The sequence below is a fragment of the Ochotona curzoniae genome, unplaced genomic scaffold (genome assembly GCF_017591425.1).
Source record: "Ochotona curzoniae isolate NIBS_2020 unplaced genomic scaffold, NIBS_Ocur_1.0 contig_1274, whole genome shotgun sequence".
Lineage (NCBI taxonomy): Eukaryota > Metazoa > Chordata > Mammalia > Lagomorpha > Ochotonidae > Ochotona > Ochotona curzoniae.
Window position 1 is genome coordinate 14581313 of NW_024465023.1, and position 24676 is coordinate 14605988.

General features: G+C 54.0%; 1 protein-coding gene across 1 annotated transcript in view; it reads left to right on the plus strand.

Annotated features, from left to right (window-relative positions):
* The window catches only part of BCOR (BCL6 corepressor), a 40090-nt gene that overhangs the window by 14213 nt on the left and 1201 nt on the right, over positions 1 to 24676 (plus strand). The window contains exons 2-14 of the mRNA XM_040999934.1: positions 3504 to 3636; positions 5040 to 5118; positions 5697 to 8555; positions 9176 to 9229; positions 9723 to 9909; positions 14770 to 15030; positions 15506 to 15748; positions 16218 to 16543; positions 16749 to 17009; positions 21770 to 21936; positions 22718 to 22863; positions 23582 to 23659; positions 23898 to 24054. Of these exons, the coding sequence (XP_040855868.1) occupies positions 3551 to 3636; positions 5040 to 5118; positions 5697 to 8555; positions 9176 to 9229; positions 9723 to 9909; positions 14770 to 15030; positions 15506 to 15748; positions 16218 to 16543; positions 16749 to 17009; positions 21770 to 21936; positions 22718 to 22863; positions 23582 to 23659; positions 23898 to 24054 (4904 nt within the window). The 5' untranslated portion in view covers positions 3504 to 3550. The remainder of the gene's footprint in view (positions 1 to 3503; positions 3637 to 5039; positions 5119 to 5696; positions 8556 to 9175; positions 9230 to 9722; positions 9910 to 14769; positions 15031 to 15505; positions 15749 to 16217; positions 16544 to 16748; positions 17010 to 21769; positions 21937 to 22717; positions 22864 to 23581; positions 23660 to 23897; positions 24055 to 24676) is intronic.

Below are 24676 nucleotides of genomic sequence, written 5' to 3' on the forward strand. Positions count from 1 at the left end.
CACTGACTGGCTAAGTGAACCTAGGCAGGGGGTGCGCCTTGATTTGCAGGAGTTGGCGTGGGTGGGTGGCGATGGACGCTGTGCTTGGCCCTTGCCTGTGGAGGTGGAAATGTTGGGTGGAGCTGATGGATCGTCACCTCGAGGGCAGAGGCGACATGAAGCGCAAAGTGGCCTGGTGTGGCCAGAGCCAGCGTGGTAAGGGTCCGGAAGACCCTGGCACCAACCCCTGGGCTTCCCATTCAACCTCTCTGTTGTTTACAGGCACCTGCAGAGGAAAACCAAGCATCCCTGTCTTTTTCGCTTAGCCTGTAGGCAGGCATGAGTGTTGCTCCCAATGTGTAATATTCTTGCTCAGAGATGCCCAGGTCAGGTTGTTGCCCCCTAACCTGGGTCCCTCTGACCCCTTTATACCAGTCAGGCCCTTTGCCCTGCATGCAGGCCAAGTGCAGGCACTCGAATCAGAACCCTTGGCTCTGGAGCGATCCACTGCTCCAAGTGTGTCCAGGGTGACCCAAGTTCTCCTTTTATTACTAGCACCCTACCAAGAAGGAAGACCATGTAGCAAGTGTGCAACACCAGGGCTCCACGGCTCTTTCCCGACCTTGGACCTGAGTGTCCCAGCAGTAGGCAGGCTCTGTGGTCCTGGAGTCTGTCTTTTAGAAACCGGACGCCCTCCACTCCTGGCCTCAGCCATCTCTCTCCCCTTCATCCCGATCTGCCTCCTTGCCCTCTGGTCTTCACACGACTCATTTAGAACTGAGAGCCAATGTGCAGCTTAGCAGCCATGCCTCAGACAGGTTGGTGCTTGTAAAGCACCTTTCATGAGTGACTTCACACGGCCTGGCAGTTGCAGAAAGTATAGCCTGCATGTGGAAGAAGAGACATGTGGAAAACTAGGGGCTAGTGAGCCTCCCCCGTGGCAGCTGGACGCCTGGCCCTGCTGTGGGTCCTGGTGGTCAGATCGGGCCAGATCACTTGTGTCCCATGCTTCGGTTCCATGGCTGCCAAGCTTAGCAGAGTTGTTGGAAACAAAGGCTGGCGCTATTTTGACAGCACCTTCTATCTAGAAGCCAGCAAAGATGAATGTCAGTGGCCCTCTGGCTTGGTCTTTGTGTTTCTTACCATACACAGTCCCCATGGGGAGTGGGATGGGGGGTTGGGGTGCATGGGGAATGGTGATGGCTCCGTGGAAGTACACACGTGCTTGGGTGTTTGCCGATGACCAGGAGTTAGGCCGCTATTGCTTTGTCACCCCGGAGAAGGGGCCAGGCATGGTCCATGTGCATTAGCTCCTTGCACTGTGTTCCATCTTTGGCCAGGGACCTGAAGAGTTAAAAAGTCTTTAGCTTGTTGCAATGAAATTATAGCTGGCAGTGGCGCCGCTGTTTGTTCAACAGACCTCCACTTTTAAACAGTTCACAAGAAGTTCATGGGGCAGCTAAAGACTGTTAGTGTGTGTGAGTGTGCATGCATAACGGTGCCTCCTCCTGCTCTCTGTCCGAACCCAGCCCCCTTTACTGCTCCCCTCAGCACCCTCCCACCCCCCAACACACTGACGTCACTGACATGATGCACTCCTGGCCTCAATTTTCCAGCTGACCCCTGCGCATGTCACAGCTCTTGGTTCTGAGGGTTGGTGTCAAGAGAGAAAAGCACGAAGGACGAAGGCTGGGCTTAGCACGCAGTGGTGCCTCTGTCTCCTTAAGGCACCGAGAGGTCCTGGGTCACAAGGTGACCACTGAAGGGGAAGCCAGTATTGAAGAACCACCAGGCCAGAATATGGAGGTCTCTTAGGCACATGCCTGGTTGAGCTTCATTTCTTTGCTTGCTGTTGTGATATGGCCTGAGGCAGCAAGGGTTGACTTTTCCGCCTTGTTTGTGAGAGCAAGGTTTCCCTTGGGTTAGAAGTGTGGATAGGAGCTGGGGGTGGGGTGCCTTGTGGTCAGCCTAGCGCACCAGCGGGTGGCCTTCTCCCCTTGTCTTAGGTGTTCAGGAGTCTCTTCCTCTGGCCCCCTTCCAGCTCTTCCAGCTTCGTTGTTGAGCTCTAACTGTGCATGTAGGTTTTCATTAACAGCCGGTGTTCAGGGGGGCGGGGATGGTGCTGGTAGATCCAAGACCTAGCTGGAGGACAAAGAAGTGGCTAGCCTGGCCCTTGGCTTCAGCCCTCCCCAACCTCCCACCCCTACTCACTCTCAGCGGGAGTCCCTGATCTGGCCCTGGGTCCTGGTGTCTCCAACCTGGGGACCCGCCAGTCTGCTCCCCAGCGCTAAAGTGTAAAGCAAGCATTTGCATATTTTCCCCCTTGCTAACAAAGGAAATGTGTGGACTTCGGGAACATTTGGGCTTTCGGAAACTGTGTGGGTGGGTGTGTGAGGGAGGAGAAAGAAAAGTTCCCGTGGTGATCCGCACGCCCAATTATTTCGCACTTTGGGCTTGGGTCCCGTGGAAAAATGTCGCCAGCAGCCGAATCCGGACAAGGGAGACTGCGGGGTTGTGTCTGGGAGCAGGGAATTGCCGGGGGCCATGGGTCCCAGGCTTTAAAGGCTCCCCTACTTATTAACCCAGCATTTAACAGCAGGATATGGGCTGAAGCGCAGTCAAAAGAAACGGCTCACTCTCCAAAGAGCAATTAAAATCGTGCACGAGGATAAATCACGCGCCGTGATAATCCTGTTAATAAAATGCAGCTTGTCCTGACCCTTCACTCATGTAGCAAACTAGAATGTGCTGTGGGGGGAGGGGGGGAGGCAGGGAAGGTAAGTGGGGGAGGAGGTGGCCTGGGCTCCTCTGCCTCCCACAGTCTTGCTCCCTGACCCTGGTGGCCTTGAGCCCATCAGCCTGGGGTGCCAAGACCTCAAATGTGCGCAGGTGTCATTATGTTACTCAGCCAACTTCCTCTGTACCTCCTAGGCAAAATCACCCAGGCAAAGGCCTCCGGTGGGGCTCCTACCAGCCTACCGCATCCTCCCCCCACCTTTTTTTTTTTTTTTTTGCACCCTCAAGATTAAATTCTGTGCCCCATTGGCCGCAGTGTTTGCCTCTCTGCCAGAGATCCACCATCCCATTCATGGCAGCGGTCCCTGGCCCGGCGGCTGCCGCCTGGTCTCCCAGTTAAATAAGCTCTCCCTTCCCTTTTATAAGGGACAAGAACCAGTGATTTTTTTTTTTTTTTCCTTGACCACCATGCACTTTCAAAGGCTGGGAACAGCAAGGCACAGCTGCTGCCGAGTGCTGCTGTGACTTAGACAGGCCGCCTGTTTGGCTTTAAACTTCTCGCCCACCCTTCCCGCCCCCCTCCCCTCCCTCCTGCCAAGGGTGTTGCATTGCCTGTACACCTGTGAGTTAGCCAGCCCAGTGCACCTTGGTGAGGCTGTGTCTGGGATGAAATGCTGACAAAGAAAACCTTCTCTTAGTTCCCTGTTGGATTCTTCTTTATTCAACCTCCTGTTTTTTTTTTTTTTTCTTTCCATCTTCCCCCTACCCCGTCTTTTCTTTTTAAACAGACTAGACGCTTAACACTTAACGCAAACCTGTTCTCCAAGAAGACGACATGCTCTCGGCAACCCCCCTGTATGCGAACGTTCACAGCTGGATGAGTAGCGAGAGGGTCCGCATGTGCGGGACCAGCGAAGACAGGTAAATGTGCCTGCTGGGCCCGAGTCCCTGAAGAGGGAGCCAGTCTGTGCCGAAGCAAGCCCCCGGTGACACCCCCTCACCTTTCCCTAGCTGGAGGGGGTGCCCAAAGAGAGGGGTGGGGAAGAAACCGTCCTCTTCCTCCCCCCCAACAGCCCCTCCCCCCACCAAACCACCCTGCTTCGCTGGCAGCCCCTGATTTACAGTTGTAACAGGCAACCTGGCTCAGCCAAGCATTGCCGCCCTTTAAAAGATTAGCCCCGAAAGCGGCCTTTCAGTGCACTTTTGTCCTTAATTTATTATTTCATATTTATGAAGGAGAATTAATCCCAGCCTATATGCTGCTTTAAGTCTAAATGTCAGGAGCATGGGCCCAGGTGGATCGGTATTCGATGTGCTTTTTAAAACAAATAGTTGGCTCAGTAATAAACGGGAGAAGCTAGCTACCCTCTCGTGCAAGCAAGCCCTGCGTGTCTGGTTCTCTTCCCTGCTCGACTGCTGAGGCCACAGGCACCTACCTGGCTTTCAAGGCGCCTGTCCGTCCGTCATGGGCTCTTGTGCTGCTCTGGGAGTCGGGGAGCGGGGTGCGGGTTGGTAGAGGCAGCCAAGCTGGAGTTGATTGAAGCCACTCTTTGGGGGTAATGATGAAACTTCGCCTCCGCTGCTTGTCAGCGATTGGATCCTGGGGATTTGGAAGTTGGCACCAAGCACTGTCTTTATCGATGCTCTCTGATAACAAGTCCCAGGGCAGCCACAGCAGCCTGGCACAGATGCGTGCAGCTTCCTCTGCAGCCTGGCGCAGCCAACATTTGTATCGTGTTATCGTGCGTGTGTGTATGTGTGTCTGTGCGTATGTCCCCATCCGTATCCCCACCCCGGTCATTGTGTTATAAATGATGTCATTATCACCGTAGCAAAACGAGTTCTGTAGGAACTTGGCTAACTTTGTTTTGGGAAAAAGTTTTGAAGCCCTGCCCTCCCAGATAACCCCAAAGGGGTTGAGGTGGCCAGAGCCACAATCACAGCTCCCTCTAGTCTTTCCTCCCCCCGCCACACACACACACACCTTGGCTCTTTAACTGATAGATTTCCTTACCATGTGTCCTCAACGCTTATAAGGACTGGCTAGGATGACAGCAAGTGAAATGGGCCAGTTTGGTTTATAGAAGAAAATATTGGCATGGAATGTGTGAAGTTTGGGTCTGCTCACCCAGGGGACGTATTTGTGATTCCTTTTTGGGATCAAGTCGATTCACCATTGGGGGCAACTTTGACTATGCCACAGTGAGGGGCGCTGGGAAGTCTGGGGGCGAGGGGGGAATGAATGGCCTTTTTTTCCCTGGGGTGGGGGGTGGATCTCCGAAAGTCTGCTCTCTGACTTCCCCCGTGTCTTTCTTTTTTAATAGGAAAATTCCTGTGAATGATGGTGACACTTCAAAAGGCAGATTGGAACTGAGGGAAGAGAATCCCTTGAACCACAACGTGGTAAGCAATTCCTGGCTTCTGTTGATGTGATAACAGATCTGTAATCAATCGTGGGTTCATTTGCATGTCGTTAAAGGCCTGGCCCCCCGCCGTGGGTGGGCGGGGCGGGGGGGTGATGGTTAGCATAGGGCCACGCAGGAAGGCTCTGCTACTGGACAATTCATCCTGTCCAGTTGTCTTCGTGCTGGCCCCCAAAAAACGCCAACCACAGCTTGGCCCCTGGCCTGCATATTGATTGAAAAATGAGCCAGCTCAAACCCTGCTTTCCTGTCTTCCCAAGGAACAGTGTTAATTTGCCTTCCGTGCTGCCTTTGTTGTGGGGGGGAAGGGGAAGGCCCCAGCCCCAGCTTCAGCCCCTGCCAGGCCCCTGTTTCAGTTAGCTGTCTCCTTGGAGCGAAGCGTTTTTTGCTGAGAGTGAATTTTCCAGAGTTAATAGATGACCGAATTAGCGTATGGGCCTCGAATCTAAAGGTTGCATGCTTGCCAGGGCCGGATGAGGTGGTGGTGGCTGCGGGGCTCGGGGGAGGGGCATCAGACTAGAGTGTTCGGAATAAAACACATGGTGTTTTCCCACGCAGGTGGATGCAAGTCCCGCCCATCGCATCGATGGCCTGGCTGCACTGAGCATGGACCGTGCCGGCCTGCTCCGGGAAGGGCTCCGAGTGCCCGGGAACATTGTTTATTCGAGCTTGTGTGGACTGGGCTCAGACAAGGGCCGCGAGGCTGCCACAAGCTCCTTAGGTGGCCTGGCTTTCTCTTCGGAAAGGAACCCAGAAATGCAATTCAAACCCAATACGCCCGAGACTGTGGAGGCCGCTGCAGCCGCCGCTGCCGCCGCCGCCGCCGCTGCTGCCGCTGCCGCTGCAGCCGGGAAGCCCCCCAATGGCTTTAGTGCTATATATAAAACGCCATCTGGGATCCAAAAAAGTGCTGTCGCCAGCGCAGAGACGCTAGGCTTGGACAGGCCTGCCAGCGACAAACAGAGCCCACTCAACATCAATGGTGCTAGTTACCTACGGCTGCCCTGGGTCAATCCTTACATGGAGGGGGCCACGCCAGCCATCTACCCTTTCCTTGATTCGCCAAATAAGTATTCACTGAACATGTACAAGGCCTTGCTACCTCAGCAGTCCTACAGCCTGGCCCAGCCACTGTATTCTCCAGTCTGCACCAATGGGGAGCGCTTCCTCTACCTGCCCCCACCGCACTACGTCAGCCCCCACATCCCATCATCCCTAGCTTCACCCATGAGGCTGTCCACTCCTTCAGCCTCCCCGGCCATCCCACCGCTGGTCCACTGCGCAGACAAAAGCCTCTCCTGGAAGATGGGAGTCAGCCCAGGGAACCCGGTTGATTCCCACACCTACCCCCACATCCAGAACAGCAAGCAGCCCAGAGTCCCCTCCACCAAGGCCGTGAGCAGCGGCCTGCCAGGAGACACGGCCCTGCTGCTGCCGCCGTCGCCACGGCCCTCGCCCCGCCTCCATCTGCCCACACAGCCGGCCGCAGACACCTATTCTGAATTCCACAAGCATTACGGCAGGATCTCCACCTCGCCATCAGTCACCCTGTCGAAGCCATACATGACAGTCAGCAGTGAGTTTCCCACGGCCAGGCTGTCCAACGGCAAGTATCCCAAGGCCCCGGAAGGGAGCGAGGGTGCCCAGTCGGTGCCCGGGCACCCCCGGAAGACTACGGTTCAAGACAGAAAGGATGGCGCTTCACCTCCCCTGCTGGAGAAGCAGCCCGTTACCAAAGATGTCACTGACAAGCCGCTGGACTTGTCTGCTAAAGTGGTGGACGTAGACGCCTCCAAAGCAGACCACATGAAAAAGATGGCACCCACGGTGCTGGTCCACAGCAGGGCTGGAAGTGGCTTAGTGCTGGCCGGAAGTGAGATTCCAAAAGAAAGTTTGTCTCCTCCAGGAAGCGGCTGTGCTCTGTATAGATCAGAGATCATCAGCACAGCCCCCTCATCCTGGGTGGTGCCCGGGCCAAGTCCTAATGAGGAGGACAGCAGCAAAAGTGTTAGCCTGAAGAATAAGACCTTGGACTGGGCCTTACCGCAGCAGCGGAGTTCCTCCTGCCCCCGCATGGGGGGCACCGAGGCCGTGATTGCTACCGTTTCGGGGTCCATGTCAAGTGGGGGTCGCCCGGCCTCGGCGTCACCAGCCCCCAATGCCAATACTGACAGCACCAAGACTAGTAGGAGCTCCGTGGACACCACGCCGTCCGTCATTCAGCACGTTGGCCAACCCCCAACCACACCTGCCAAGCATAGTGGCAGCGCCAGCAGCAAGGGCACCAAAGCTAGTAATCCGGAACCACCAAGTTCAATATTCCTCTCTCCCAACGAGGCTTTCAGGTCCCCACCGATTCCCTACCCCAGGAGTTACCTCCCTTACCCAGCCCCTGAAGGGATTGCCATCAGTCCACTCTCCTTGCACGGCAAAGGACCTGTGTACCCTCACCCAGTTTTGCTGCCCAATGGCAGCCTTTTTCCTGGGCACCTCGCCCCAAAGCCTGGACTGCCCTACGGACTGCCCACAGGCCGGCCGGAGTTTGTGACCTACCAAGACGCCCTGGGGCTGGGCATGGTGCATCCCATGTTGATACCGCACACGCCCTTAGAGATCGCGAAAGAAGAAAAACCCGAGAGGCGATCACGCTCCCACGAGAGAGCCCGCTACGAAGAGCCCAGCGGCCGCAATCGCTTTTCAGACATGTTGGAGGCCAGTGGCACCAAGCTTCACCCCGAGCTTCCTGGTGACAAGACCATGAAGGCCAACCCCAGCTGGAACCCAGGAAAGACCGTAGTCAAGAGCGACAAGCTCGTCTACGTGGACCTGCTGCGAGAAGAGTCCGAAGCAAAAGCTGAGCCCAATGCAGCCAAGGCCAGCTTTGCCGCGGACGGGGCAGGTCAGAGCGTGGAGGCCGCCAAGCCCCCGGCGGAGCCCGCTCTGCAGCCACTCCGGGACTTCATCACCCTGCGAGAGGACTTGGGGCGGATGGGCGATTTCCATGACACTTATGCCTTCAAGCAGGCGCCGGGCCAACCCGTGTTCAGCCTAAATAAGGACACCAGCCCGGCCAGCACCAACAAAGAAAACCTCGGGATGCCAGCGGCCACGCCCTTCCTGGAGCCCACCCTGGGGGGTGATGGCCCTACTACAGTGGCTTTTGGTAAAAGCCAAGAGGATCCCAAACCCTTTTGTGTGGGCAGCACCCCTCCAAGTATGGATGTCACCCCCAGCTATACCAAAGATGGAGCAGAGGAGACAGAGCCGACTGACGGCAAAGTTCTGAAACCGAAGCCATCCAAGCTGGCCAAGAGGATCGCCAACTCGGCAGGTTACGTGGGTGACCGGTTCAAGTGCGTCACCACCGAACTGTACGCTGATTCCAGTCAGCTCAGCCGGGAGCAGCGAGCTCTGCAGGTGAGCCCCCTTGGGCTGGGAATTCAGGATCTGGTGGAGGGGTGGGGGGAGCGTGGCAGGGCAAGGCACCAGGCAGATGTGAATGACGCTTAAGGTAAAATTGGAATGCTTGCAATGTGCCCAGGAAGGGGATGCGAGTGGTAGTGCACTTGGGCGGTCCGTGTGCTTTAGTCTGTAGTTTATGCCAAGAGCTGTGCTCAGATGCTGGGGGTGGAAGTTTTAATTATGTCAAAGGCTATCTAGAGACTGTGTGACGTTTGCCTATCAATTGCTTTGATTTCTCTGCCTGTAAGATAGCAGATAATTGTACAAACACTGCTTACAATGCCATACTTGATACTTGGAGCAGTGTAAAAGCCGCATGTTTGTGGGAATCATACAATTTTGTCACAGAGGGACAGAGTGAGACAAGTTAGGTTAAAGGGATAGAGTATGTGTTTAATTTGCTGGTGACGTATGATAGATGTTGCTAGGAATTTCCTTAAGATATTTTAGTTTTACTTACAAGATGAATGAAGCCAAATTGTTTTTGCAATGTTAAGAAAAAAAATTGGTTTTTGCTTATAAAAATGGATGAAGTTATCTAAATGATCCATTGAGTGCCCATTTTAATTACATAGATGGAAGGATTACAAGAGGACAGTATTTTATGTCTACCCGCTGCTTACTGTGAGGTCAGTTCTTCAAATTTTTATTACTAGAATCTTCCATAAACCTTTTGAGTTAAATTTCATTTCCAAATATTACAAAGGGAAGTTTGTGGGCCATGGTCGTCTTTATTCATTTGTGCATTTGTGTTTCTTTCCTGTCGTGCTGTTGTCGTGTTTTTCCTTTGCGTTGTGCTTTCTCTTGTGTTTCACTTATCTCCGAGAGAGAATGTCTGTCTATGCAATCGTGTATGTGTGGCTATGCATACACACCGCATACCTAATCTATAGCCGTATGACTTAATGAATAAAAGAATATGTGGCTCCTCACATATAGATACTCTTAAATTATATCACTAAATACCTGAGTTGTATCTCATAAATTGTGGTTGGTTTTGGGCAAACTTTTTCTTTTGATATGCTTTCCTTTAAGGTAAGACCAATGAAATTGCTTTTATGGTAAGGTGTTGTTTTTCTTTTTTTTTTTTTTTTTTTTCCTTCATCTCCACTCTCTTTCTAGCGTGCAATGATGCGCTTCTCAGAATTGGAGATGAAAGAACGAGAATGTGGCCACCCAGCTACCAAAGACACCGAGGTGTGCAAATTTGGCCCCGCCGACTGGGACAAGTTGAAAGGAAATCAGGACAAAAAGCCAAAGTCGGTCACCCTGGAGGAGGCCAGTGCTAACCAGAATGACAACGAGAGATGTAAGTGAACCCGCACAGCTGGCTAGGGGGCGGGCTGGCTGGGTACCATCAGGATGAGCACAGGACGAATGTAATTGCAGATCCTGGACAAGAGACGGGGTGTGCCCACCCCCAAAAATGGCCTGTTGTGCTGGTGCTGTCTGCCCTGAGCGGTCGCCTTGGCCTTGGCTTTCGCTAGCTATAGCATTAACCAGGTGTTTCTACATTTCAACACTGTAGCAAGCCTCCAGGCCGGGGGGCACCTTCACCAGATTCCTTTCTGAGACTGTCTCCTTCCAAAGAAGCACTGGTCCCCCATGCCTGGTCGCGGGTCCATCCAATAAAACAGTGGTTCCGTTTCCTAACTGAGGTGTGTGACATTCTGTCCGCCACCTGCCACTGTGTGGCCTGAGATGGAGGGACCTTGCGTTCTCTCCTCTGAAGGCGTATAGGTTTGGTTGAAGTGGGATGGGGGAGGGCGCCGTCAGGATGAATGTGGTTGTTTAGCGCATTAGTGGCTACAAAGCCCTACAGAAATAGTGTGGCTCTTTGTGCTTGGCAGAAAGTGAATGGGGTCCTAGAGATCATGTGTGGAGAGAAAGCCAGGGCTTGCCTTCCTCCGGCTTTAGTTGTAGGAGCTGGTCCCCCCACTGGGACCGAGCTTGCGATGCTATCTGGGGATGAGACTTTGAGAGTCAGAGTGGAATGTCTTTGTCTTCATTTCTTGAATGCGCTTGCTGGATTGCTTCGAGTGGCAGAAAGCCGAATCCTCAGTGAAGGTGATTTCGGGCATCTGAGTGAGCACAGCAGGGAGAGCAGGTGCAACAGATTCCCCAGAAGGGGCGTTTCCTAGGGCTCCATGCAGTGGAAGGTGTGGCATTCCCAGTTCAGTTCATCTGTGTCTGATGGAGTTTGGGAGATTGCTGGTCAGGGAGCGAGTCCTTGTTCACTGCCTGACCCATCTCCAGGGAATCCCCTGTGGTTTGCTACAGGCTTTCTGGGTATGACGTTGTTGAACGTTAGTTTTGCAGAAAATAGTTTTGAGTTGCTGGCCGTGGGGAACCTTGCCCATTTGGCAGAATCCCTTGCTCATTTGCACCTTGGGAGGTGGCCGTGTGGCACTGGAAGGGCCAATTGTTCATGGGTGAGCCTGCGGAGAAAGCTTTCTTCCTGGCACGTGCCTCATGACATTGGCTCTTGCGAAGGTATCTGGGAGGACTTGGCAGAAGTGGGCACCGTGGAGTGAAGACTGAAGGAGGCAGTGGGGGCGGGGAAGGGGTTGATGGGAATTCAGCCAGCTTCAAGTCTTCTGGTCTTGTCTCTAGTTTCCAAAGAAGGAGGTGGTTTGTGGTGGAGAGTGCCATAGACAAGTTGCTATCCTTTGCTGCCACTGCCACATTGAGCTACCAAATTAACTTTGCCTTCACAGCCTTTCGTGGGAGTCCTGCTTTCTAAGGGGGCTCTTCAGTTCTCTCTTATGAGTTTCACTGTGACCAAGAACTAAACTATCATCTGATAGGAGAGGGAGTAGGGAGGGCTCGCCAATCCGGTGCAGGAGGCAGCTCTCCCACTCCTGGAGGCACCATTGGCTTCTGAAATGGGGGAGGAGGGGAAGTTGGGCTTGCTTAAGGAAAGTGAATGAACACCAGTCATGGCTTTCCTATCTTCTTTACAGTAATGTGGGTGGCCGAGTCAAAGCTTTTACTGTCAACTGGTCATTGTCGAAACTGATCCAAATTCTGCTTTTTGGGAGCCATCAGCAGCATTAGGAAAGTGGAGAGAGGCAACAAGGAGGAATTTTTGAGCACAGTCACCATCTCCGTTGTTCACCACTTGGCTGGAGTAAACCTAGAACCTTCGGGGAGGGGTGTGTCTCGGGGAACTTGGAGAAGGCCTGAGTCAGAGGGCCTGGTTGGGACCTCGTTCCCCTGGCAAGTTGCTTTCCAAGGGAGCACGTGCAGGCTTTGGGAACCCCTTGGAGGTTGCAGCAGAGAGAGAGAATGCGTATTTTCAATGTAGGCTGTGCAAGTCACAGCAAGAGCAGATTCTGCTGGAGGTGACACAGTTGCTGCCCAGGGGCTTGACCTCTTGAATAACCTCGGACTCAACACTCTGCCTACTGGTTTGTTTTAGGGCTCATTGGGCATGGCTGCCTCAATGGTGCGGTTGCCGTGTTGCCTGGGTGACATGTAAATGTCATGTGGTGGTGCACCTATGAGGTGGTGCTGCGGCACAACTTGGTAGATTGTGTGAAGTGTGTCACCTGACCATGGTTTGGGGGAGAAAGCAAGTGTCAAACCAGTAGCCACACAGCCATATTCATGTCATGGAGTTAACAGTGACCCTGGAGTCTAAGGGCTAGAAGCCCTGTCTGTCGCTCTTGGGCCACCTCGTTGGTCCCCAAGGGTAATCCAGGAGGTAGCGGTTTGAGGAGGTCCTGTGCCAGCTGTGAGGACTGGGCATGGAATGCATCCCCTGCAGTACGTGGCACTTGGGGTGCGGTTTTTCAGGATCGTCTCCTGGCTTGTGAACCATCACCCTAGTCAGTGAAGATGTCTACGTGGGCAGTCAGAATCTGTGCCCCAAGAAGCTGGGAGATTGGGGGAAGAGGATAGACCCAGTTTGCAAGTTATTCCTGCGAACGGAGGAGAAAGCAGCACTGGCTGCTGCCTGTGCCTTTGGGTTTACAGTACGGGCATCTCCGGATGTGGGGGAGCCACCATGACTGCTCTGCCAACACCAAGGCACAAGTGGAGCTGGCGAACTAGCGGGCAGTGAGGCGCTTTTCCCATCTTGGCAGCCCGAGAGGAGGCAGGTGGCAAGCCATCTCACCTGGGCAGGTGAACTATTAGCCCAGGTCTTCCGGGTGGTTTTCTGTGGGCCAAAGTTGTGGGCATTTTTGGCAAAAAGATGGGGTAGGTGAATTTTCTACTCCCTATGCTGCTAGGAAGTTGGCAGTAGGAGTGACCACTTGGAAGGAAAGACCTTCTCCCCGAAAATAGATGTCTTAGGATGCAGGAGGTGTTAAAAACACCCTGACTCTATGAGCCCTGGAGTTCAAGTGTCAGATGGTGAAAGTGAATCTAAAACGGGTGGAGAGAGATTGTGCATCTGCCATGACATGAAGGGATTAGGCTGCTAGGAACAATGCCAGGCCACTCTCATCTTCACTCTTATCTCTGATCTCTGCTTTTCGAAGCCCACCCAGTTTCAGCCATCTTTCCTACCTCAAGAGTTAGGGGAAGGAAGTGCTTTAAGAGCTTTTAAGCACTACAGTTCAAATCCAAATTGGTCTCAGGACTTTAATGCCCAAGTCTTGGGGCCTCCCCTTGGCTGCCCCTGGGGACATGGTGGCCACGCTGTCTTTGTCCCACCTGAAAACAGGGGCCAGATATGGGGGCAGCCCTGTGGCTTACTGAGCCTGATGGTAGGCCCCTGTTGTGACGTCTGGGGTCTGGCTAAGTCATTCCCAACTCAGCTCTGCCAGTCTCCGTGGTGCATCACCAGGAGGAGGAGGAAGATTGCAAGGCACTGGGTGGGGGTGGGGAGGTAGGTACAGCCCTGTCTGTTGTACTGTGGGAGGGACACCCCCAGAGAGGAAATGAATGAAACCTTCCAAGTGTTGAGAGCTCAGGTTAACCCCACCAGCATTGCAGCTTGAACCCATGGTCATCTAGAACTGGAGTGTCTGCCCAGGTGGAGGCCTGGCGGACAGGTTCTCCTAGATGAGGGGAAGTTTTCATCATTGTATCCAGGAGCCAGCGATTTCTGCTTCTCACCTCTGTGCTTACCAAGCTCTCAGACTCACACCTCGGGAGAGGAGCCGGAGCGTTTTAGTGGGCCAGGGGCAAACACCTTGATGGTGGTCATTTCCATATTAGAGAAGAGCAGTGGATGCGCTGTTCATCAAGCTATGGCACAAGTGGGAAGGGCTAAGCTGACGCTAGCACAGTCCCCCGGCACTGGGATGGGCAGCTTCCATAAAGCCACACCTGCTAGTGAAAAGGAGAGAGGGGCGCCTTGTGCATGGAAGTTGGCACAAAAGGAGCAGGAGTGCCAGATGGGATGGGGTGACTGGGCCCTTGCCAGTTCCTTCCATCTCTAGTGGACAGGAAATGGGAGCCACTTCCTGATGACAGACACCTGATTCTCCACTACATGTGTGTAGCCATGGAATTGAGTCCTTTGAGGTTGCCTTTGAACTTCAGCTAAGGAGATCTTGCCTTTGGCTTTGCCCAGCATCCTTGGCCCTTGCACAAAACGCTGTCACTTTTGGCTGGCAGGACTGTCAGGCCAGGCTGAGCTTTCCACGTCTCCCAAAGGTCAGTCATCATCTCCGCTACTGACCCTTGTGAATTTGGTGCCATCTCTTCTGTAGAATGGCATTTTGGGAGGTGTGGAAGCTATTTTGTTAAATCCACTTTCCATTCATTTCAAAAAAATTTGCCTCATACCAAAATGTTCCTAGAGAGATGGTTTAGGGCAACAACCCTGGCTTGTTTGGACCTTAGCTGCTGCAAAAGCCGAATACAGTGTGTGCACAGACCTCATCTTTATTCCTTCATGCCCCCACGTCCTCAGGGGCACTTGAAAAGCTCAGGGCAACACACAGTCGCAACATAATGGTGTGAAAAGTTTACAGTATGCGTGTAAAGCTTTTCCCCGCCATGCACTTTCTATGAGCTTGTTGAGGAGCGCCCCCCAACACACACACGCCAAGGGCATGTGAGTGTGGCCTTGATACTGTACCCCCCAATGTGTGAGCTCCCGTGGAAGCAGATGACCTGGCCGTCCTGCTTACACACAGACACACAGAGCCCACCTTCTCAGGGGAACTGTCTGCCCCTCACTGTAGGTGGTCTTGTCTTTTCTCCTGTGCAGGCGACTTCAGTGCAGCAAACAAGCATGAGCCCTTTGAAGGCTCAGAGGACAAAGACCTTCCTGTGGAGAAGTACTTTGCCGAGAGGCCACCTGGCAGTGAGCCGCCCGCACACCAGGCGGCCGCTGACCTGCCGCACAGCCCCACTGTCCGCTTGGATAGGAAACGCAAAGCCTCGGGTGACAGCAGCCACCCCGACACCGCAACCGAGGAACTGCCAGAGGACCCCGCGCTCAAGGCCAAGCGCAGACGGCTTTCCAAAGGTGAGGCCTCTGGCGGCCTACTGGGGGCCCTGTGCATGTGGGCGTGCGCGCAACCCCGTAGACAGAACCAGTCAGGGAGGGGGAACCTCACCACTCCCACACTGCCTCCCTGAGACACCCGTACCGCCCCCCACCCATGTGTGCACCCCTTCCCCCACCCCACCCCAACCCTGGCGTGCTGCACCCCACTCCCCCAACCCTGCCCCCAAACAGGCACTCAAAAGCAAACGAGGTGACCAGCTCAGGCAGAGGCGGTCACCTCTCCCTCTCTCCCCCCCATCCCTTCCCCTCCCCAAGTAGTGATATGTATAAGACAGTTTTGTTCCCCGCTCCAGGGAGCTTGGTGATTAATTTGTAGTTATTTCTCCATTAGATGACTGGCCTGAGAGGGAAATGACAAACAGTTCCTCTAACCACTTAGAAGACCCACATTGTAGTGAGCTGACCAACCTGAAGGTGTGTATTGAATTAACAGGGCTCCATCCTAAAAAACAGCGCCACTTGCTGCACCTCAGAGAGCGGTGGGAGCAGCAGGTGTCGGCCGCAGAGAGTAAGTGTGCCCGGCAAGGCAGAAAGGAAGTGGCCCAGGCACTTCCGTCTGAAGTCACCATCCAGGGAAATAACCTCAGCGAAGAGAAAGCCAGCAGGAAAAGGACCGAGGCCAAAGGCAACAGAAGTTGGTCCGAAGAGTCCCTTAAGTCCAGCGACAACGAGCAAGGTACAGCAGTGCACCTGGCTGCCTGGCCTCCTGGCCCTAGGGGAAAGGGCCTTCCAGGTCTTCATCTCCCTCCTCCCACACCCTCCACTGCACTTCTCCCACCCCAGCTGCAGGGCACCAGCCTGGTTTTGTCAGGCCTGGGGCCCCTTAGCTAGCCTGAGACTGAGCCAGGAGGGAATTCTTGGGTGGCTACTGGGCTTGCAAGCTTAGGGGGTGGGTGGAGCCAAGAGAGTGGGAGGGCTCATCTTGTAGCTCTGCAGTGAAGAAGCCCAGCCACTTGGCATTTTGTGGGTTAACCTCTTTGCTGGCTCAGTGTGGGATGATTAAAAAAAAAAAAAAATACTGGAGCCGTTCTGGTGATGGGGGTGGAGGTGATCGGGGTGCATAGACCATGGGCTTTCCCCACTGCCCCCGCCACCCGCTTACACACACATCCCTGTAACGCCTGCTTCTCTCCCTCCCCCTCCAGGCTTGCCTGTGTTCTCCGGCTCTCCGCCCAGGCCGAGCCTGTCATCCACCCATGTGAGCGGGAAGAAGCAGAGTCAGCCAAACTGCACGCCGGCCCCAAGGCTGCCTGCCAAACAGCCGAGAATTAAAGAAAGCCCGAAGACAGATGCGCTGTGCGCCGACGAGGAGGACGACTGCTCGGCGGCCTCTCTACTCCAAAAGTACCCCGAGCACAGCGAGAAGCCGGCGGGCAAGAGGCTGTGCAAAACGAAACACCTTATACCTCAGGAGCCCAGGCGCAGCTTGCCGCTGCCAGGGGATTACTATGTGGACAACGCCGACGGCAAGGTAACCCCTGGACCCCTTCCCCCGCCTGCTCACCAGTCATCACTCCTTGGTACCCGCCCCACCCCCCAGCCATCCCCGCCCAGCCGTCCCCTCCCCACGAATGTGAACAGGAAGCAAAGTGCCTTTCTCTGGTGGTGATGGTGGTGGACAAGGTGTTGGCAAGGATGCAGCCTTATCTGTGTGGCCTCGCCTGCCTCCCTAACAGATGACCGTGCGCAGAGTCCGAAAGCGACCTGAGCCCAGCCCGGACTACGATGCGTCCCCGCCAGCCAAGCAGGAACCCAAGCCCTTCGACCGCCTGCAACAACTGCTGCCAGCCCCGCAGGCCCCACCGCAGCTGCCCCGCTCAAGTTCTCCTCAGGAGACCACCCAGTCGCGCCCGATGCCACCGGAAGCACGGAGACTTATCGTCAATAAGAATGCTGGCGAGACCCTCCTACAGCGGGCTGCCCGGCTGGGCTACGAGGTCTGAGCAATGGGAGGCAGCTCCTGGGAGCTGGGGCGGGGAGGGAGTTGGAGGGCAGAGCCCGCCCCCTCGGCATGAGGGCCTGACTGCTAGTGTTTGCGGGGCCTCCTGCCTCTTTGGTGGCTGGTTCAATCGCGCTGCTCTGAGAAGAAAGGCCTTTCTGATGTTTAGTCCGCATCCAGGCTGGATGGCTGCTTGAGCCTCCTCCAGTGACCGTCGCTTATCTCTCATACGAAATCAGACATGCGCCAGGGCCAGGCTACCAGGGGAATTTTAATGAGCCCTTCTGGGTTCTGATGAACCAGAGGGAGAGGTTATTTATTTGTTCTGTTTGGGGTTGCGTCTTGCTGTCCTGGAGGCAGCGGCTGTGTGAGGTCACAAGAGGTACAGATCTAAATGGTTTTTTTCTCTCCCGATTATCACTTATTTATTTACTTTAAAGGCAGAGAGGGAGACACATACACACACACAAACAGATCTTCCATACGTTGGTTCACTCCCCAGGTGCCAGCCATGCCTAGGTCTGGGCTCGGCTGAGCCAGGAGCCAGGAACTCCATTGGCGTCTCCCACGTGGGTGGCAGAGACCGAGCACTTGGGCTGACCTCTGCTGCTTTCCCAGGTGCATTAGCAGGGAGCTTCATCAGAAGCCAGACAACAAGGATTCAAGCCATCAATTCCACATGGGCTGCTGCTGTTGCAAGCTGTGGCTTCACCCACTGAGCCACAGCACTGGTCTAAGATAGGATGAGGCAGCCCCAGAGGTCAGGAGGAGGTGTGCCATCCCTTCTGCAAGCCCTCTCAGTGTGGCTGGGGGAGCATTCAACCCTGGGCTCCGATCCCTGCTAAGGCTGTCATCACCTCCGTGTGGCAGGAAGAAGTGTTAGCCCCTGTTTCAGATGAGGAGACTGAGTTCCAGAAGGCTTATAAGCGACTTGTCCAGGCAGCCCAGCACTCCCTGGGACTGGCTTGGTGCAGTCTGAAAAGCTCGGTGAGGTAGATGGCATCTGCTGCCTGGCACCCCAGTCAGTTGAACTCAGTGGTGTAATAGCCCGTGGAGCAAAGGTTTTTTTATTTTCTTCCCACTGGCACCAACCCTCTGGTAGCTGACTGTGGGGGTGGGGGGGAAACAGCTCAGCAAATGGTGTGTAGAGGACAAGTGGGGTAGTGGGCTCTATGCTGGCTTCACTTTGGGGACCCCCTCGACCCTGCTACTCAAGGCCTTGCACCTTGAGTCTTTCCCACCAGTACCACGCAGCCACCGCGCTCCCTGCCTCCCCGCCAAGTCATGAGTGTGCAAGTAACACCTTGGAAGCGAGCCATGGGGCCGGCCTGTGTAACACTAACCGGGTACTTGATTGTGTGTGCCTTTCTGGGTCTGTACCAGTGTGTCTGTCTCAGAGAGAACTCTCCAGAATGATTTGGTAATTAATCCAAGTGACAGCCGCTTGGTTGCCCGCAAGTACCTGGGGGGGTGGGGGAGCTGCAACATGCTAGCGGGCAGGGCCACTTGTGACTAATGGTGGGTGAGAAAACAGACGTGTGGTTCCAGCAGGCACCAGAGACGAGCGAGGGCAGGAAGGCAGTGAGCTGCCCAGGTTCTGTGGCTCGGGACTCCTGCCTTGGCCTTTGATCTTGGCATCCTTGGCACGCTATTGCCGCAGAGACGGTGCTCTGGCCTCTAAGCGAGCATTTCCACGTTGGAGGCTTTTGTATATACAGCCTGCGTGGGCGTAAGGCTGGGCTTCTGGAGTGCTTAATGCAGAGTCTATAAGGCTACCAGGCTGGCCCCTGCGAAAGCCTAGGCTACCCCCTCTCCCCTTTCAGAATGTCACTTGCATGGCGTAAATTGCACAGGGCATCTGTTTTGATACTGGAGGCTTCAAGTTGCTAGCTGAAAACTTTTGACTTTCTGAACTTTAACTTTCCAGGATTGGGGGAGCAGAGATTTGTACACGGTTGGCGTGGTGGGCCATGGTGGGCGAGCATCGCAGTGGAAGGTTGTGTCAACTGCCTTGGGGGTGGCTTTTTGGAGTTTCTTCTTACTGTTGCTTAGCTGACGATGCCACGGCCTGCGACGGGTTGGCTAGGCTTGGTTAGGGCTTCCTCCACTGCTGTTGTTTCTTGGTGCTAAACGGCAGCCCCTGTCCCCAGGTGCATCTTACACGGACCACCTGGGCTGCCAGGGAGCGTCAGACTTCTCCCTCCCCGGCAAGAGGCCTTCGGTTTCTTAGGCTACAGTGCCAGCGTGCGACCACATGCTTGTGCTTTTAGTGGTGATGGTTAAATTTTCTATGAATTGAATAAGTTATGTTTTTAAAAAAGTTAATGAGGCATTTAATTAATTAGCAATGTCGGGTTTATGGCCTTTATGGTTACATTTTGCGGTTAATGGCATTCAGCTTATAGCCACTTACCAGAGAATTGTCCAACAAAAACAGTTTGATTTGTTGTTGTTGTTGTTGTTGTTGTTGTTGTTGTTGTTGTTGTTTGGGTAGGCTGCCCTGCGAATGCTCCCATTGGTAGCTCAGACAACGGGGTTCTGCATCTGCTTTTGTCACCATTCTCTGTATTGGTCATGGTGCTGGCTGTCCCCCCTCTTTGGCTGGGATCTCTGTGAGCATGCTTGACCCACACAGAGAAAGAAAGTCTCCAAGGGCTTGGCCACGGCTGGCTGGCTGGCCTCGGGGAACTGGGTGGCAGGGGAGAAGCACTACGACCGTCAGTGGTGCCCACGCGGTTGAGTGAGGGCAGGCCACAGCAAGCTATCTGACCTGGTTGTCGGGTGATGCTTGCCTTTGCTCCCGTCCTCTGGGGGGAACAAGCTGGCTTGCCCTTCCGCTCCGCTGTCCTTTCATTTCTTGGCTCCCTCACATCAGCCGGAGCAGCGCTGACGGTTTCCAGGTGAAGGCCATAATTGTCAGAACAAATAAACCCGGGGTTGGTAGGACACCAGGCAGGCCGCCGGGATCCGAGTAAATTGATCTGCGCACAGCAGTGGGTGGTGCTCGGAGCTGATCCCGGAGTCACATGATGGGGGCCTCTCCCCGGCTGGGGCACACAACTCATTAGCTTGCCGCCATGCACTCGAGTCTGGCTAGTGACGGCCGGTGAAAAGAGCAGCAGCTTCATGCTGTATCCTGGATACCAGCGCTCGGGGCAGGTGGCCTGCGAGCTGCGAGGACTGCGGGCTGGGCTGCAGTTAGGACCCGAAGGCAGGAACCTGCTGCAGGCATGCCTTCTGGCTTTCTTGTCTTGTTTCTGGCCTGGAGTTGCTGCTCTGACCGGAAGCAGCGAGGCACTAGTGTGCAAACCGCGGCTGCCGGGAGGAGTACATTCCTTCTTAGCACCACCTTGATTGGCTTGTCCTAGAAAGGGCAGATCAGATTAAGACCCCACCTCGCATTCCTGGGTGGCTCAAGTTGGACAGCGGAGTGATTGAAGAGAACTGGGCCCAGTGGCTCTAGGCTAATCCACTGGCAGGGCGAATTCCCAATCCCACAGCCTTGGCCCGCTTTTCAGACCTGCTTCTCTGCTTCTTATCCAGCTTCCTGCTACTGCAGAATCCTGGAAAGCAGCATGGCTCAAATGCTTGCACACCTGTTACCCATTATGCAAGAACCTGAGAAAGCTCAAATGAGCATTGAAAAGGAGTTGTCACAAAGGAAGTTAGCTGTGTGCCACAGGCACCCCTCAGCATGTGCAGCATGGGTTGGGTCGCCCACCCGCTTCATGGCACCTGCAGCTCTCTGCTGGGCGCCTTGAGCAGGGCGGTGCCAGGACATGTTTTCTGATGGCAGATCCTGTTCCATGTGTTTGAGAACTTAATCAAGGTAATAAAGCCATGGAATAAATTGCTGCTTTGCTAACTAGCAGTGGTTCACACTAGTGTTTTCACAAGCCAAAGAAGGAAGGTTAGCTCCAGCGATTCCCATGCAAACTGTCAGTGTGGGGCGCATCTGGGCAATGTGTCAGTTGCACTATGTGCTGTATTACAGCCCTGCCATTCACTCAAGTCAGTAGGAACAGAGCCCATGGATTTGGCCCCAAGGGAGGTGGCGAAGTGAGGCTTGGGGGAAAAAAAAGGGGGGGTAGCCTTATTTAAAGCCTGTCATTTTTTGATGATTTATGTAGTTTACAGGGAGCCTCCTCTTGAACTTGACTTCCCATTTGAACAGAAACAGTGCAGCCCAGGCTCTCCTCCTAGTCTTTTTTTTCATTCGCACTTTGTTTTGGAAGGCAGACCAGACACAGGGATCTTCTCTGCTGCTTCACACACACCCCATAGCAACAATTACCAGGGCTGAACCAGGCTAAAGCCAGGAGCCTACCAACTTCCATCCAGGACTCCCCGCACCTGCTACCTACCAGGGTGGGCATCAATGGGAACTTGTGTCAGAAGCAGGGAGCTGAAACTCAAACAAGGGCCTGGCTGACCTGCACACTCGTTGAATCTGTTGTACATGAGTAGTCTTCACTGTTGTCAACTTGGGCTATCACCCACCACTGCCCGCTGCATGAGCTGATCAAGTCGACTGTGCGTTGGCATCTTAGGAGCCAGCTGCTTAGCTGTCTCTGGTTCTGGAAGGGCTGGGGGGCAAGCAGAGGCCCCAGTGACGTGCTCCCTATCACTCATGTGATTGGCTTCCCCAAAACCACGACCCAGCCCGCCTGAGGCCCCACTTCCGGATGTGTGTGTGTTTTGGGAAGCAATGAGCATGGTGGGGTTGACCTGACAGTGTTCCTTGTCCCCTCTGCACAGGAAGTCGTCTTGTACTGCTTGGAAAACAAGATCTGTGATGTCAATCATCGAGACAACGCAGGCTACTGTGCCCTGCACGAGGCCTGTGCCAGGGGGTGGCTCAACATCGTGCGGCACCTCCTGGAATATGGCGCTGATGTCAACTGCAGTGCTCAGGACGGAACCAGGTCAGTGGCGTGTCTTGCCAGGCTCCTGCCTGGCCCTGTGCTGGGACCCAGGCAGTGGCTTCTCTGGGTACACGGGGAACCCCCTTAAGGAACGGCAGCAACAGGTGACCTGCAAGCACCATGGTGTCTCTGAAATCCCTGGGAGTTGGGAGAGAGTCCCTAGGGTGCATCTCCCCTTCTTGCCACTCCTGCTTCGCTGGCCCTCACCCTGTCCTTGGCCCCAGTTTATTGGTCTGAGACCCAGGTCTGAGTCATCACTAGTGTCTAGCTTGCGGGTGGCGCTGCCGTGAGGCAAGGTGCTGTGCTATTCCCCAGTGGCCCCTGGGCTCCAGGGCCTGGAGTGCTGCTGTCTGGCAGGTGTGACATCCTGCAGGGTCAGGTCAGTAGGAGTCTGGATTGCCTTCTGTGTGAATGAGACTCCGCCCCCACTCCCCAGGAGCCTGTTGCTGGTTTGAAGCTTTTTTTTTTTTTTTTTGAGAGGGGGTGGAGTTTGAGTTCTTCCTTAGCCTTGAATTCAGGTAGATGTGCTTTGTGAGAAGGAAGCTTGAAGCAGTGCCTTCACTCACAAGGTTGAGGGTTAGGTGATGTGTGCCTTGACCTTGGGGACCTTGGTCTTCCTGTCTGTGCAGTGGCGATGATAACACAATATACATTCTGGATAAAGTGCCATGCCCAGGAGACGCTCCCCATGTTCCACACATGTTCGGTGCTGTCTGTGGGCATCCACCGGAGACAAGTGGCACATCCGGGAACTCAGTGCCACCATGTGCCTCTTCCCTAGGCCTTTGCACGACGCCGTGGAGAACGATCACTTGGAAATTGTCCGCCTGCTGCTTTCCTATGGTGCTGACCCTACCCTTGCCACGTACTCAGGTAGAACCATCATGAAAATGACCCACAGCGAACTGATGGAAAAATTCTTAACAGGTACTACCAAAAGGACCCAAGAAATGGTGTCTCCCTCATTGGCCCCTGTTGCTTGGCACTTGACAAAGCTCAGGCATCATGCGTGGGAGGCGGGTGGGGACCCAGTGATTAGGCTCTTTGGCCTTTTATGTCAGGCAACCTTGTTCTTGCAAAACTAAATGCTTTCCCCTAAGCGCCTTCCAAGAGTGTTTTTGTATTTTCTGGGACTCGCAGGTCTACGTTTGGCGTCAGCCTGAAATGACTCAAACAGCCCATACACAAAAGGCTTCTACCAGCTCGTGTGGGGTTTGTCGTAGGAAAAATATGTTCCTGAGCCCCAGGCAGATCCCTAAAGCAGAAACTCCAGATTGTCTTGCATGGCAAGGACCTGCAGTTAAGCGCCTAGCTACTAAAGTTACCCCTGGCCCACCCTTGTTTACCTGAAGAGATGCAGGAATAAACTGCTCCTCTGTGTCTGCTGAGAAGAGCTAAGAGTTTTAGCTGGTGGCTCCTGTTGGGGTGGAGTCGGCATACATCGGTCAGATACTATGAGAACAGGGTTGTAGGGAAATAACATCCTTGATGTATACAGAGAGGCAATAGGAGCGGACCGGCAGCTGGAAAAGAGTTTATGGGGGGGGAGCAGACATCTTCCCCCACCCCCCAAAATTTGATCAGCTTCTTGTTCTCATGGAGTAGAGTATTTTCTTGACTAGGCATTTCCTGTCTCTTTCTCCAGATTACTTAAATGACCTACAGGGTCGCAGTGACGATGACTCCAATGGCTCCTGGGAGTTCTATGGCAGCTCTGTATGTGGTAAGTGTTATAGCAGCCTTATTTTTCTTTATGTATATATTTGGAGTGGGAAGTGAGCACGTTAAAACTGCTTGTGGGCTGGGGGAGGGGAAGCCAGGGCAGAGGGCGGCTGTTGGAAGCCAGGTTCAGTTAAGAAAGAAGTTTGTTGGCTTAGAGCTCCTCCCTTTTGGGGTGGGGCAGCAGCTGACATCTTGCTCTAGTTTACTGATGCTTTTTTCCCTGCTTGTTCCTACATTAGAACCCGATGATGAGAGCGGCTATGACGTGTTAGCAAACCCCCCAGGACCAGAAGACCAGGATGAGGACGATGATGCCTACAGCGATGTGTTTGAATTTGAATTTTCAGACAGCCCCCTCTTACCTTGTTACAATGTTCAAGTGTCCGTCGCTCAGGGGTGAGCATGGCTGTCCTGTGTGTGTAACACAAACCAGGCTTGGGGAGAAGAGAGGCGGGGTAGAGATAACAGTGGGTAATGAGCCTCACATGACACAGTAATCCTTTATTCCAAGGGGTGGCCCATTGCACATGATGTAAACTTCCCTCATTAGAACAGCAAATTAGTGATTGGGGTTTCACAGAAGAGTCAACAACTTGGGTACCTTCATCACCAAAATGCTTTGAGATGTATTAAGACGATCATTATACATGGCACTTGGGACCTTCCAGTGTCATCACATCTGGCTAGAGCTTGTCTTACTCACATGGTTAGGCCATTGTAGCCCAGTGATCAGTCCTTGGCTCTACCCTATGTTCACGAAGGTGCCTAATGAGTAAAATCCCCCTTAGGCTCTGAAGCTATAAACATGTATGCTGTTACAAACAGTGAGAGAAATCATAAAGTATGGCAGGATATATGCAACCAATGAGATACTGTCACTCTCAACAGAGTTGAGGGGTGTAAGGGAAGGAGAGATCAAACAGGGTGCAACTCAGAGTCTTCCCCTAGTGCCAGTAATGGGGCACACACAGAGGTATGGCATTTTTACCAGGAACTCTAACCACTTGCCTTTGCATAT